Source organism: Rhineura floridana, chromosome 17 (genome assembly GCF_030035675.1).
Source record: "Rhineura floridana isolate rRhiFlo1 chromosome 17, rRhiFlo1.hap2, whole genome shotgun sequence".
Classification (NCBI taxonomy): domain Eukaryota; kingdom Metazoa; phylum Chordata; class Lepidosauria; order Squamata; family Rhineuridae; genus Rhineura; species Rhineura floridana.
In genome coordinates, this window is record NC_084496.1 from 24,409,151 (window position 1) to 24,424,545 (window position 15,395).

Sequence of the window (15,395 nt, forward strand, 5' to 3'; positions counted from 1 at the left end):
GAAATGGGCCTTCTCCCAAGATCTCAGCAGCTAGGCTGGTCTGTATGGATACAGGCGTTTCCTTGGGCAACCAGGTCTCCAAGTTGTTTACGTCTTTATAAGTCAAGAAAACAGCCTTAAACTTGGCCCTATCACATACCACAGCCAATGCTGCTCTTTGAAAGAGATTCTATACCAGCCTTCGCCAACCTGGTGCCCTCCAGATGTTTTGGAGTATAACTCACATCAATCCTACTGGCAAAGGCTGTTGTATACTAGTCACCCTCTGCTTTTGCAGGCGACCAGCCCTGACAAGCCATTTCTACTTCCAAAAACAGCACAAGCAAATCAGATAACAGAAGCTGAAACAAATTTGTTAACTACAGCTGATTACTCAAAAATATTTTTTTCTACTATTGTGTATTGTCATCCAGCCAAATGCCCAAATCAGAGCCCACAGACAGGATGCAAAGAGTTACTTTCAAAGGAATTCCCTGGAGCTTCTGCATGCCTTGTGGGATTTTTTTTTTTAACTTTTTGTTTTCAACAAGAGACAGCCTTGGGAACTCCCCTAAGTATCAAGAGCAGTTCACCACAAAGCATGCAAACAGAAGCCCAAAGCTACCATGGATGCACAGAACTTGTTGCGCAGTTCTTTGGGCCTGGCCCACACCTAACAGCTTTTGGCATGCATGTGTACATCAAGCAAGCCTTTTCCAGGGAGGGAGAGAAGGAGAAGCTGGAAAAGGGCAAAGAAGAACTTTCCCAGCATATGACATTCTGGCCCACTGCCAAGCTACAAATTCCTTGTAGTATGTACACAGTCACAGTGTGGTTTCTTTGATGGACCTTGGTGACCCTTGTAAAAGCTCGTTCCACAATTGCCAATAGCAAGAGGGGGAGAACATTAGCCACTAAAATTTGGCCGTCTTCCTCAAGATGAGCACGTTCTCAAGCTACCGAGAACTAAAATAGCCAGAATGTGTTGGCAAAGCTCCCAAAATAATGTTTTAAAAAAATTAAAGTTGCTTAATTGTGTTCGTTGGTTGCTTAGTTCCAACTGTATCTCCAAAGTGCACACCCTGGGCTTGGGGGCTATGCTGCTTCCCTTAGAAAACACCCCTTTCCTACCCAAGGCACAGGTGGGACAGATTTGGCATGTCTTGCCCCCAAAATCATTCATTTGCTCTCAAATGAAGGCAAAGTTACCCATCGAACTTGACAAGCGGTTGCTTTAAAGATGGAACAAAAACACAAACTGCTTCAACCTATGGAACTCACTGTCGTGCTATTGAGAGTGAGAAGAAAAGGGTCTGGTGGGGGAAATGACTCATGTACACTACCTTGAGCTCCTTGGAAGAAAGGCAAGATACAACACAATAAATACATTTTAATATATAGAGATATACACACACACTTAATGACTAGATCACTACACACAGGATAATTCTTTCAGTGGCAACTTAAGCCAAAGTACAACCTCCGATTTCAGAGATAATATACTTCTACATGGTTATGAATGAGTCAGGTCTCAACTTCTGCTCCCCATCCATAAAATGGCAACAACGACAGAGGCCTGCCTTGCAGGGCCATTGTAAGGATAATGTATGTGAAGTGCTTTGAACACTTGGGAGCAGCACTTTGGGGGGGGAAGCACTGCATGTTGAACAGGCTTGGAATGACTCACAAGGGATCGATATCTCCCCACTTGTGAACCACCCAGAGAAGGTGGGGTGTTGAGCTGTGTGAACCCTCAAGTCTGGTCCAACGGGTCAACTCCTTATTCATCTCCTCTGTTCTGAACAGCTACTGTTCCCCCTCCATTTGAACAGCAAATTCGCTCTCAATACAAAGATGTACCTGGAGCCAAGAAAGGATTCAGCGAAGGGGCTGGCTGGGGAGGCTTCGATACCAATGAATCCAGGTTTACCAGAGCAGCGTTGGGGCCCAAGAAAGACTCAGGGGTTTTCCGAGCCGTGCTCTGTTTACTCGAGGCCGAGTTAGCAGGCTGAGACTCAAAAAGGTCAGGACTAGTCGTACCGCTGTTCTGGGCTGACAAAGCAGAACCTGAATCAGCAGAAAAGAAAATATGAATTTGGGGGGAAAACACGTTTCCTTCATGTCAGAATACATGCTTCACGGTAACATATTTCGCACATCCCTTTTTTACTGTCCTGCTAAAGGACTGCAATCCTAAGCCAACGTGCTTAGAACCTGATGGAGTTGTTTCCAAGTAAGTGCATCTAAGACTGGGACATAAACTTGATATAGGGACTGGGGGAAGTTATGGCTTTCTAACACTAGAGAGCCTCATATTTGTGTCTGTGTGTGTGTCTGTGTGGTGTTTTTCTTCCCCCAAAAATCACTGCATTTAACGGGCCCATCAAAAGGTGTTGCCTCTGAAATAGGCCAGGCATGAGTCCTTCCCATCTTGGAGGATCAGGACTCCAGAATTGCAATTACAGGGTAAGATAATAGAAAGTTTCTACAAACTGACCTTGGTATCCTTCTTTAGAGTGCTGTTGGATACAGACACGGATTAATTGTCTCTATGGAGAAGACATTCAGAAGCATCAGATTTTTTTTTTTACCCCCCCTCTATTCTATTGCCATTACAAAACTGTGCAAATTCAGCCATGCCCCATGATCAGAGGGCTTGACTGTTTAAAAAAGAGAGACAGACAGACAGCTTGACCTGCCCTTAGCCAGATCAGACAAACTGCTTTCTCAAAATCCATAGCTATACGTTTACAGGATGAAGTCAGGAGTGTTTCTTTTTCAGCAGCCTAGGATTTTTTTTTCTTTCCAACACCTTCCAGATGGAAGGACTTAAACAGGTATCCAAATGGTGGTGGACTTTGCAGTTACCACTGCAAAGAGGAGAGACTGTTGCTCAGTGATAGAGCACACACTCCACATGCATAACGGTCCCAGGTCCACTTCCTGGCAGGCTGCAGGTGACGGGAAATGCCTCTCTCTGCCGGAGAGGTGGGAGAGCCACTGTGCTTTAGAGTTGACCATTCTGTGCCAGACGGCCAAATGCAACCGGCCGAGCATGAAGCAACTTCCGATGTTCCACTTTGAGTAAGCTGCATTTGGGATCTGGGGTGAAAACAAAGCCCACTGCGCCCAGGAAAACCAAATCCTGAATGAATTCCCCCACCTCTCACTGCAAAATATACAGTGCAATGGAACAACCAAGTGGCTGCCCAAATGCCCTGCAGCGAGCAAAATCCACTGGGCGTTTCAGAGCAATCACAAGTGAAATTAATGGGACCCACACATCACATTGGTCTTGGGCGACTCCTGTTCCTTTCAATGGGCGCCCGCAGATGAGTCATTCCCAGTGAATCACAGGCTTTTGTCTCATTTCAAAATCTTCTCTTCTCAAGCCAAATTTCTACAGCATCCTCAACGGAAGTTATTTATTTTATTTATTTATTATTTGATTTATATCCCGCCTTTCCTCCCAGTAGGAGCCCAAGTGCAACTGTCACATTTTTAAGTATCTCCAGGCTTTGCACGGACAGTGTGAAAAGTACATATTGATTATAATTATCTAAGGACAAGCAGTTTCAAATAAAGGTCAGGAAATATGCTTTAAATATGTAAAAAAAAATTCAGAATATTGACCTTTATTTTCCATTTATGACAAATCTAAGCACAGACTGGGGGTGGGGGGGAATACAGAAAAAGGCCGATGCAGCTGGAGACTCCAAAACTCTATCAAGCTCAAGCAGCTTTTTTACACATATGCTTGGCATTTATTTCACACATACCTTGCTTTTTAGATGTCCGAAGGCTGTCAAAGTCAGAAAAGTCATCTTTAATTGTCCCATTCAAATTGCTGAAGAGGTCAAAAGATTTGCTACCTGTAGGGCAGAACAACAAGGCCCTACTGTTAGGGATGCCACAGCCAGGATCCTACCCGGAAAGCAGGAGATGAAGCCACTTCCTGTTCTGTCTCAATAGAAACAGACATGTTCCTACCTGAGTTGAGAATGTTGACCTCAGCTTTCATACATTTTAAACTACAACTCCCATCAGCCTCAACCAGCATAACCAATAGTCATGAATGATGGGAGATGTACTCCAAGAACATCTGGAGGGGACCAGGTTGCAGAAGGCTGCTTTAGAATTCACTCCCCTTGGCTTAAGAGAGATTGCTTACTCCCTTTATTTCATTTGGACTCTGCCCTCCCTCCATGGAGCTCGGGGCAGCTTACAGGGCTAAACTGGCTTAGCTTCAACAGTACCCCAGCCATTATGGCCATCTCCCAAGTGTTCAGGTGTGGACTACGCTAAGGCAGAAGGAACACAAAGAACAGAAAGATGAGTTGCAAGCATGCCTCTTACCAGAAGCAGAAATAGGCCTATTTGCTGGCACTGGTCCCCAAGGATCAACAGCGGCTTTTGTTGCTACAGAGGGTGTCTGAGAGCGAGCCCAGGGGTCTACATTCTTTGGCACAGGCTGGGCAGCAGATGGCGCTGCTGGGGCTCCCCAGGGGTCAACAGAGACTGCTGGTTTGGCACCTGAAGGCAAAAAAAACAGATTCCAGAGGTACACATTGATAGACATATACTTGAGCACAAGGAAACCATTACATTAACTTGAAATACCTCCCTAATGCACTCTCTCTATGACTAGTGGATTTTCATATATTACTTTTTATGAAGAGGAGTGAAGAGGATCTCTGTTGTGAGGCAGTATCCTCCACAGATAACAGAAAGAGGGAACACAGGGGTTTTTTTGGGGGGGGGGGAGGGGGAATCTCTAAACTACTGCTCAATCAGGAGTACTGGCTACAAAGAAATGGAAAACCTCATTCAGAGAGATCTTATTTTCTTCCCAATACAGTGAAGTTTAGAACCACCTCAATTCAACCCAGGTGCTCCAAAGACAATTGGTCTTCTCACCCATTAGTTGCTCACCTGGAAGAGACAGCCATCGACAACCTTGCAGGGCTGTTGCAAGGATAAGTGTACTAACACTGCCTATGCAGGTGCTAAAAAACATCATTGTTGGGCTCAAAGGGATCTGGACGGCAGTTTTGCTATTATTATTAACAAAACTGTGATTATGTTTTTATCCCACTCTTTCTCCACAGAGCTCAGGGCAGGATACAAAGATCTTCCTCATCCTATTATCTCACAACCAGTAACATGCCACTAGTTGGGGATATTTTAGTCAGCCCTAATAAAGACATTAATTTTCTGACTTTTTTCTAGCAACTAAGACAGCTACCTATGACTCCTGTGAGGTAGGCTAGGCCAAGAGTGACTAGCCCAAGGCTACCCAATGAGCTTCATGGCTAAACAGGGATTTGAACCTGGCTTACATGAGCCAACACACTAACCACTACACCACATTGCCTCTCTTGCATTTGTCAATTTCTGTCTCATTCTGTGCTTGCCAAGCACAGCATCTGCCATGTGTGCATCCCACATGTACACCACCAATGTGACATGCAAGGTAGAACGATTTTAGGTTAACTCCAGCTGAAGGGCCGACACTTATCCAACAAAACGTTCTTTGTTCTCACATATGGCAGCGCTTAAAATAAATTCCGCTGAAAGGCTGCCACGGCTGCCACTATGTGTACATATAAAGTTCTTCAAATGCAAATTTCCACACAAGTTTCAGTTTGGTTTAAAATTAATAAACAAAGGCATTTGGTGGATAGGGGAGTAATTATTGGAATGATGCTATCCTGACACTGATTTTATTTCTTATATTATATTCTTTTCTATTCTGTTCCAAAGTGTTCAGAGCAGTATACACTGACCCATACTCTTATCCTCACCAAAACACACACAGTTTTTTTTATGAGCTAAGGAAACGGGTAAATAATTACTGGTCCTAAATCACTCATGGGCTCCCTGGTCGAAGACCATGCAGGAACCGGTAACCTGATGCCCTCCAGATATTGCTGGACTCCAACCTTCATCAGCCCCAACCAACACAGCTGATGGTCAGGGATGATATGAGTCGTAGTCCAGCAATATACAGAAGGATCAGTGGTTCCTCATCCCTGCACTATACCTTCTGGCTTCCAAGTGGAAACCGATTTCCCTTTTTATAACCAAAGCTTGTGTTTGTGTTTTTCAACACCAAATACAACAAGAAGATTTATGAATGGTGAAGCTCATGCTCATCAACAGGTGGCAGGGTTTTGTTCCAACTTTTGTTGTTTCCAAAAGACAGAAAGCTGAAGTGCTCTTGAGAGAAACACAACTTATCTTGTCCAGTTGCTCCCATTTCCTCCTCTCCTCCTGCATTTTTATCAATGATGCCATCAAAGATATGCTAATTGCCGGGGGCTGCCATAAATTGAGGCTTCCAGCACAGTTGCTCTTTCATGAGACAGATAACAAAAGCAGAGCAGACACAGAAACGAGGGGGGGCATGCATTTAGGAGGATATCTTCTCCTCTGAGGAGTCCCTTATTCCCATTGAAACGCCACAGTCCAGCTAAGCAAGACTTAAAAACCTCTGTTCCACTCTGAGTCACTCTTCTTCATTGGCATTTCAGATACATAAATCTAATTTCTGCAAAACCATCCTTGGGAACCAAGTAGCTGGCAAACTCCAACAAGGAGCTCTTATCACAGGCGTTAATGAATGCTGAAAGCCAGTGAGGGGGAAACACCACAGCTGCAGCTAGAAGTGACCCATTTTTGTTTGTTTCTTGATACATAGGATTGATTTAGTTTTCCTGTGTCAAGAACAAAACTTACAAGAGAAGCTTTACAGCCCCAGAACTACAAGCCTCTTGTTTGGCTTCCCCAGTACTTTTACTTTCATACTTTTACTTTAAGAACGTAAGAACATAAGAAGAGCCAGCTGGATCAGGCCAGTGGCCCATCTAGTCCAGCATCCTGTTCTCACAGTGGCCAACCAGGTGCCTGGGGGAAGCCCGCAAGCAGGACCCGAGTGCAAGAACACTCTCCCCTCCTGAGGCTTCTGGCAACTGGTTTTCAGAAGCATGCTGCCTCTGACTAGGGTGGCAGAGCACAGCCATCATGGCTAGTAGCCATTGATAGCCCTGTCCTCCATGAATTTGTCTAATCTTCTTTTAAAGCCATCCAAGCTGGTGGCCATTACTGCATCTTGTGGGAGCAAATTCCATAGTTTAACTATGCGCTGAGTAAAGAAGTACTTCCTTTTGTCTGTCCTGAATCTTCCAACATTCAGCTTCTTTGAATGTCCACGAGTTCTAGTATTATGAGAGAGGGAGAAGAACTTTTCTCTATCCACTTTCTCAATGCCATGCATAATTTTATACACTTTATTAACAGCCACAAAAGGGCAAGCTGATCCAGGGACTGGACAATTAGAAGATATTGCCACACAGGAAGAAGAGAGATAGTGATTCATTTTACACTTACATTATTAGACATACAATATTCCAGCAAAACCCCAGAGCAATGCCGACTGACTACAAGAGGCAATAATAATCAAGAAAACTCCATATCCCATTTCTGTGCAAGGTGTAAAATCTAGACCAGACTGCTCTTTGTAACACCTAAACGAGCAAGAGTTCCTGCATCTGCAAACCAGGAATAGTAATAATCTTTTATATGTGAGATGAACGAGGTAAGCATTGCAAAGGACTCTGCAAGACACGGTTAATAAGCAGAACAGCAGCTGCAAAATGCACAGTATGCAACAGGAGTGTAGTAGATATCTAGCAGATACCTAGTAGAGTGTAGTAGATATCTAAGAAGTCAACTAGTATTTCCGGTTGGGGTGGACTTACTGGACTCTGTCCTGGTTCCGGAAGTATCTCTTGCACATACGTGTCAAACCACACTACACTGAAGCAACCTACAAAAGCCAACGGAAATCTTGGCAAGTTCAAAGACTTAACTGGTGGTCCCAGAATGGGGAGGGGGACACACAAAAGCTTTGGGGAAAACCTGGGTTTCCCAAACCTTTCCTAGGACACAGCAGAGATTTGTAGATGTCCCCTATGGAGCTCAGCCCACTGGAATAATTCTCTAGATACATACCAGTCACTATCTCGCAAACTAACCTACCTCACAAGGTTGTTGTGCAGATAAAACAAAGAGGGAAGAATCATGTACACTCCCTATGAGCTCCTTGGACGAGGAGCAGCATATAAACATAATAAATAAAATCATTTCATCGGTTTGGTCCCATGGTCAACTGCAGACCAGGAAAGCAATGAGTCCTAGACCTTTAAAGTCTCTTGCTTTATGCTTGCAAAATGAACCCATGGGATAAGATGCAGACAATAATTTGTCACTATTTACAAAATTTAGTCACAAGAGTGCCAGGAATTTTTCCTCACCAGTTCAGTTTTGCCTGGCTGACAGGGACCCTCTGCTACTCTTGTAAATCTCATTAAATATAGCAAAGGAAACTTCAGCGTTGTCTCCTAGCCCGTTATCAATGCTGAAATTTCCTTTGTTGTATTGAACAACATGGGATTTACAAAGAGTACCAAACTTTCTCAGCTATTCCTCTATACAGTAGGGCCCTGCTTTTCGGCGGCCCGCTAATACGGCGGCTAAAATTAGAGTAGGGGCCCACTCATACGGCGCTTGTTCCGCTTTTACAGTGCTTTTCGGGCATCGGGTGCCATTTTATTGAAGGAGTTCTGCTTTTTGGCGGGTTTCACTTTTAGGTGGGGGTCTGGAACGTAACCCACCATATGAGTGGGGCCCTACTGCAGTAGTATCCGGTGCTGACAGCAGCCACCGAAGGAATGTTACTTCCCAGCTAACAAGACTTTGGTAAACTAACTCCACACACATCCAGATGTCTTTGCAACAATCTACCCACTTGCTCAGGATTTGCTGGGTTGGGTGGTGGTGGTGGTTTTTTAATTTAGCAAGAATTTCCAGCATTACCGTGCACAATAGCTTGACAGAATCTGCCCCATAGTTGAGGCAGCTGTCCAGAAAACTAAAATGCTAATGCTGCCAATCTGGCTTCTGTTTAGGGCACGGCTGTAGCTCAGTGGCAAAGCATTTGCTTTGCATGCGAAGGATTCTGGGTTTAATCCCTGGCATCTCCAGGTAGGGCCAGGGAAAACAACTCTGCCCCCAAACCCTAGAGAGCTGCTGCCTGTCAGTATAGACAATCCTGAGCCAGATGGACCAATGGTCTGACTTGGCATTAGGCAACTTCTTATTCCTTTCATTGGCACATCTACTGCTGTCACCAGCAGATAAAAGGATGCAGAACCACCACAGAACTGCTACATATTCCTATCAAATAAGGAAAAGTCCCTCACCAATTTTCATCTAACTGGTTCTCTTACTATTCTTGTGCCCTAAAAACTCTTCACAGCATAGTCTAGATGAATTTGAGTTTATCTATTGGGTACCTTAGGTGTAAAGGAGCAGATGGATTACACTGGATTAAATAACTATAATTATACAGCAACAGCCAGCAGTTGCTCTCCAATCAGCGCTATAGATTTTTTTTAATTACCCACTGGTACTATGAGTAAAATCACATTGACAATCCATTTAAAAGTCATTCTTATGATTTAAGAGTGAGGCAGGAGGGGCAAAGGCTAGCATGTGGAAGGAACTAACTGTACACAAAGGGTCCCTGTAATATTTGCCTACTTAATCAATGCATTAACCCTGGGACACACACCCCAGTCCCGACAGAGGGCAGCAGATAAACAAAAAACTCCCAACTAGATTTCAAGCTCCTCCTAAAGAGCTTTGGGCTGGGTGGTATTTCAAGAAGAAGAAAAAGATCCCATAAACATCTGGTTGGCCACAGGTGAGATCAGGATGCTGGACTAGATGGGCCTTTGGTTTGATCCAGCAGGGTTTTTCTACTGTTCTTAAAAAAGGAGCAACCATCAAAGTTACTTTGGCAGTTTTCTCCAGTTTGGTCACTTCAGAGTTGAGTAATATGCATTTAATTTGAATTGAGAGCTAACCTACATATTCAGAACTGCCACAAAGGACAACACACTTTAGGGGAAGGGGGCGGAGGGAGCCCATTTAAATGCTCCCCAATATGAAAAGCTTCCTGTCTCTGGAAAGTTAGCACACATCTGGGAAACTAATTCTAGTTTAGTCTCCCTGCCCCCGCCAATGTACCAGGGTTAAATTGGGGGAGGGGGTATACCCCACAACTCCAGTGTGAAGTGAAAGAACTGCATCACATAAAGAGGCAAAATGCACACACCTTCAGAATCATGAGCTTTTCCAGATACTAAAAGGCTCTCTTTACTTCATTAAAAGTACTAGGCTCACATGAATGCCAGCTTGACACCAATGGCATGATTTCTGCTCCTTACAAAAGAAATTGGGAAATATTTGCACTGATATTTCATTTTCTCCAGCAGCCAAGTTACCTTGAGGAACAGCGTCTGGATAGCCAACAACAGTTCTGTAACAACCATGCATTTAATGTGCCAAAAATATTTAAAATACTCTTCAAACCCTAAAATCACTTTATCAAAGGATTAAACACTGAAACACCTTTTACTGCATAGCTCTTCAAGAAAGAAAAGGCACACAGACAACTTTAAATACTTTCCAAATAAATACATCCTTTTTCATGACAGACAGTATTAAAACGAACTAATTCGCTGCTATGGCACTGCTAATTATAGCAACGGCTTGGAGGCCTGTCACTGCTTAATGTAGTGGCTAGAACATAGTTACCAGTGAGATTCCAAGCTCTCTTCCAAGGAAAGCAAGTGTCTCTGCCACCAGCAGAGAAGCTCTGTATCAACAATCACTGTCCCTCCAGAATCAGCCTTTAAACTGGAGGGGAGCAGCACACTCTTCAATCAACTGAACATCACATTACAAGTTATCCATTCTCAGTATTAACTGCTTTCTGGAAGTCAGCTAAAACCCCACCACTATCCCTCTGGCATAGGCAATACTCTTAGGTTACCCTTGGGAAATGTCTAATCAACTGTTTCTCCTAATATTGACACATGGCAGGACCAGGAGGCAAAACAGAACAAAATCATGACACAAGAGGCCCAAGAGGAACCACAGGAAGTCAGAAAGACACAGAAGCCCTCTCAGATGCATAATTCTCTCTCCAGGGAGGCTTTCCTGGCGCCTATTGTGTTATCTTTTTGGTACCTCTTTGTTTCCCCAGGTTTTTCCATATTTACTATGTCGTTTCACCGCTGCTTTTATCCACTTTATTTTAGTATTGTGGACATATTTCATTGTTTTATGTTGCCAATAAATATTCATACTGAAGAGTGGCACTTTCTTTAAATAAGTAAAAAGAGGGGAAGGCAACAACCAACTGTCCACTGTTGGATAACAGCTAATAAACTGAAACTCAATCCTAACAAGACTGAGATCCTGTTGGTGGGAGGGCCCTCTGCCCAGATGGTTGACGTTCGACCTGCCCTAGATGGGGTTACACTCCCCCTAAAGGAGCAGGTACGTAGTTTGGGGGTCTTATTAGATCCTCTCCTGTCACTTGAGGCTCAGGTAGCCTCGGTGGCACGGAATGCATTCTACCAGCTTCAGCTGGTAGCCCAACTACGACCCTATCTGGACAGGGAGAATCTCGCCTCAGTTATCCATGCTATGGTAACCTCTAGATTGGACTACTGTAATGCACTCTACGTGGGGCTACCTGTGAAGACGGTTCGGAAACTTCAGCTAGTGCAAAATGCTGCGGCCAGAGTTCTCACTGGGACAAAGAAATTTGACCATATAACACCTGTCCTGGCGCAGCTGCACTGGCTACCGATATGTTTCCGGGCCAGATTCAAAGTGTTGGTTCTTACCTATAAAGCCCTAAACGGCATCGGACCGCAATACCTGGTGGAACGCCTCTCTCGCTATGTACCTACCCGTTCACTACGCTCGACGTCGAAGGCCCTTCTCCAGGTCCCAACTCATAAAGAGGCCCGGAGATCAACAATTAGATCTAGGGCCTTCTCGGTGGTGGCCCCCGAACTATGGAATGCCCTCCCAGACGAGATACGCCTGGCGCCTTCTTTGTTATCTTTTCGGCGCCAGGTAAAAACCTACCTTTTCGCCCAGGCTTTTTAAACATTTTAAATTTAATTTTAAACCTAATATGGATTTTAATTTATAAACTCAATGGCAATTCTATTTTGGATTTTTATCATGTTTAATGTTTTTATAATTGTATTATATTTTTCACACTTGCTCATATTTTAATTGTGATTTTATTTGTTGTACACCGCCCTGAGAGCTTTCTGCTATAGGGCGGTCTAGAAATGTAAATAAATAAATAAATAAATAAATAAATAAGCTATATGCACAAAAGGAAAAGTGGCGGGGGAAGGGAAAGAAGGGAATTGCTAATCTAAAATGAAAACCTTTACTCCCAGAGGAAAGCTCCATATTAAGCAAAGGGAGGGGTTGTAATTTATCTAGGGGAGTTAACATATAATTGCTACAGCACTGACCACTTGCTATGCTCTTACCAAATGACTGCCAGGGGTCTGAGGTGGTACTGTTGGCTGCAGGCACCCCCCATGGGTCTGTCTGGCCTGCTGCAGCTGGTGGCCCCCAAGGCTCTCCTTTCTGAGGAGCTGGCACTGAGGAGGGCAGGGAATCCATGAGATCCAAGACCGTTCCGCGCTGTGGGTGAGATACATTTTTAGCTAGGGCACAACATCTGCAATATGCACAACTCATTTAAATAAAAAAGAGGTTGCAAGATAAGAAAATGCACAATTTTGCTCTTTCACATCCCCTTAAGCTGCTTATTTGGGCTTTTATCCCAGCATGGAAGACGTTTTTATGACCATGCGCTCTCTTACACGCACACACAGACAGGCAGTGCCACCCCTGAGAGCAATCCATTCCCAGTTGCATCTCCAGTACATCCAACCTTTGCAGTGACGACTGAGAATTTCTTCACTGACCAAGGCCTACCTCCTTCTTTCTGGGAATTTTAACTGTATCTCTGCGACTTTCCTCCAAAGCCATCTGCAATCTCAGATCATCGCCGCGTCGAAGGCGCTCCTCCTGCACACACACACAAAAGGGGGGGAGAAGAGAGAGGGAGCCATACATAAGTCATCCATTGTTACTTAATTCACACCAGGTTACAAACAACAGGCTCTCTACTGGCAGCAGTTAAAGTGACAGTCATTTTAAAAAGACAACACAGTTTAATTTAACAAACATTAAACACTGCCATGAAGAGTTCCATGACAGAAACAAGACGGGATATAAATGTAAGAAGAAATTAAAAAACATCAAATTTTCAGATAAATAAATAAGCCTCCATTGTTAGAGACAGTATCTCCCTGAATGTATTGTTGCACTCAGGTCCTGTTTGGGGGCTTCCCATTGGGGTGCCGGGCTGACTGCGGCGGAAAATGGGCTCTTCTTATGTTCTTATGAGTCACTTTGTTTCAGGCAGCCACAGCTAAGTGACAGACTACAGAAGACAGAACTAGCTGGACAGCAAGAACTTGAAAGTCATGACTGCATCCGAGCACCAGCAGCAAGATCAAAAGCTTGGTCATATCTTCACTCAGCAATGAAGACAAAACAAAGGAGTGAACAGGTCTCTTTGAGGAGAGCATTACGAACTGGGGGTGCCACCATTAAGAAAGCACACCCCCAGATTAACTTCCCGTAACTGGTTTCGTAACTTGAAGCCTCCTTCATTCACAGGCACAGTTATCTACGCAAAAGCTAAAAATGCTAAAGCTCAAATACCTGGTGAGGTACGTTGGGGGTGTGTGTGAGAAAGTCCTTTTCAGTGAGGGCCCCCAGTTATGGAATGCCCCCGCCTGGCATCTACTCTAAAGTCTTTGTGGCACCAGGCAAAGAACTTTTTATTTTCCCCAGTTGTGATTTTAACACTGTTTAGCTCTGAGGATTTTTATCCCTCTACCTACTCTCTGTTTTGAATAGATCTCGCTCTGTGGTTTTAGTTCTTTGCTCTCCATTTTGAAGGTATTTTGTTTTTACTTATAAACACTAATGGAAATAATTAAAATACCCAAATTCTTCAATCTGGTTTCAGAACTGGAATCTCCCACTGACAGATTTTTCTTTTCTTTTGAAGGTACTAGGGGCTTTGCCCCTGCATGCTTCACATGCCAACCCCAACACCCCTACCCCCAGCCTCCCCCACTCCCCTTGCCAACCCTCCCTTGCAATACCCCCCAGTACCTCCAAGCGTTAGCATGCATCAGCTGCCATAGACTTGCTTGCCTTGCCTGTTCCTATGCTGCCGCTGCCCCCCTCAACAAATGCCACACAGCAAACCTAGGCCACTACCGCCCCACCTAGGCCGCTTACCAGCTGCCACCGCCAAGCCACCACCCCATCTAGGCAGCTGACCAGTCTTTTCCCTGGGCTGTGGCCGCTGCATAGGCCACCGCCATGTAAGACACTTTCCACCCTCACATCGATCTTGCTTTCCACCTCCCCCCCAGCCTTGCTTCCTTCCTTCCTTCCCTCCCCCCCCCCCAAGCCTTGAGCCCGAGCTTGCAGCTCAAGACACGTTGCAATTTACAGCGCCACCTTCTATGGCCAAGCAAACTGCAGCGTGACAGGTTAAAAATGTAAATGTACTGCCTTCAAGTTGATTCCGACTTATGGCGACCCTATAAATAGTGTTTTCATGAGGCTGAGAGGCAGTGACTGGCCCAAAGTCACCCAGTGAGCTTCATGGCTATGTGGGGATTCGAACCCTGGTCTCCCAGGTCGTAGTCCAACACCTTAATCACTACGCCACACTGGCTCGTTAGGGGGTTATATAGTATAGGGAGAAGAGACAGTATTTGCCACCATCACAAGGTACGCGTTTTTGATGCTCAGACTGGAAAACCAGTTTGAGTAAGCACCCAGTCCAGCAGTTCTAACTAACACTCTGCTTTTCTACTAGATGGATAACTATCATTGCTGAAAGAAGAGTTCACACATTTTATTCATGAGATGGCTGCAGCTGTCGCTTCATAACACTGAACACATGCTGAATAATTGCTGCCATCAGTTATCAAGGATCATCACCTCTCCTCTTATCACTTGAAGTGTGCATTTACCAACAGGAGCCAAGCCAGGAGGCAACTTCTCACAGTAAATTTCTCAAGTCACTTTGGATTGCTTAATAAGGAAAGGGACTGTCAGTCCTTACATGGTGCCTCCTCCCCATCACCTGGTATGAAACTCTTAACTTAGGCCAGAAAGTACACACTAAGGGTTATAAAGCTGTAGGATAAACTAACCTGTTCTGCAACTTCTCTGCTCATAGCCAGGGCCAGCTGCAGTTGAAGTTCTTCTTCTCCACTCGTCTGAGGCCGTGCCTGCTCCAACTCTGAAGACACTCGAGGTGATGTAGCTGTTTGGAGGAAACAGAGGCACAATCCTAACTCTTAGCAAATATGCTTCAGCAAATTCCTGTTGGTAATCCTTCTGAGAACTAGCTGCTCTAAGTTACATACAAC

General features: G+C 44.5%; 1 protein-coding gene across 6 annotated transcripts in view; it reads right to left on the bottom strand.

The window, feature by feature from the left end:
- The window catches only part of EPN2 (epsin 2), a 50,057-nt gene that overhangs the window by 4,120 nt on the left and 30,542 nt on the right, over positions 1-15,395 (bottom strand). For 5 of the 6 annotated variants that reach the window (XM_061599405.1, XM_061599400.1, XM_061599402.1 and 2 more), the window contains 6 exons: positions 15,177-15,289; positions 12,865-12,957; positions 12,411-12,567; positions 4,336-4,512; positions 3,759-3,851; positions 1,840-2,046 (listed from right to left, as the gene is read on the bottom strand). In XM_061599405.1, coding sequence (XP_061455389.1) covers positions 1,840-2,046; positions 3,759-3,851; positions 4,336-4,512; positions 12,411-12,567; positions 12,865-12,957; positions 15,177-15,289 — 840 coding nt within the window. The remainder of the gene's footprint in view (positions 1-1,839; positions 2,047-3,758; positions 3,852-4,335; positions 4,513-12,410; positions 12,568-12,864; positions 12,958-15,176; positions 15,290-15,395) is intronic. The other variant, XM_061599404.1, reaches the window with a different exon arrangement.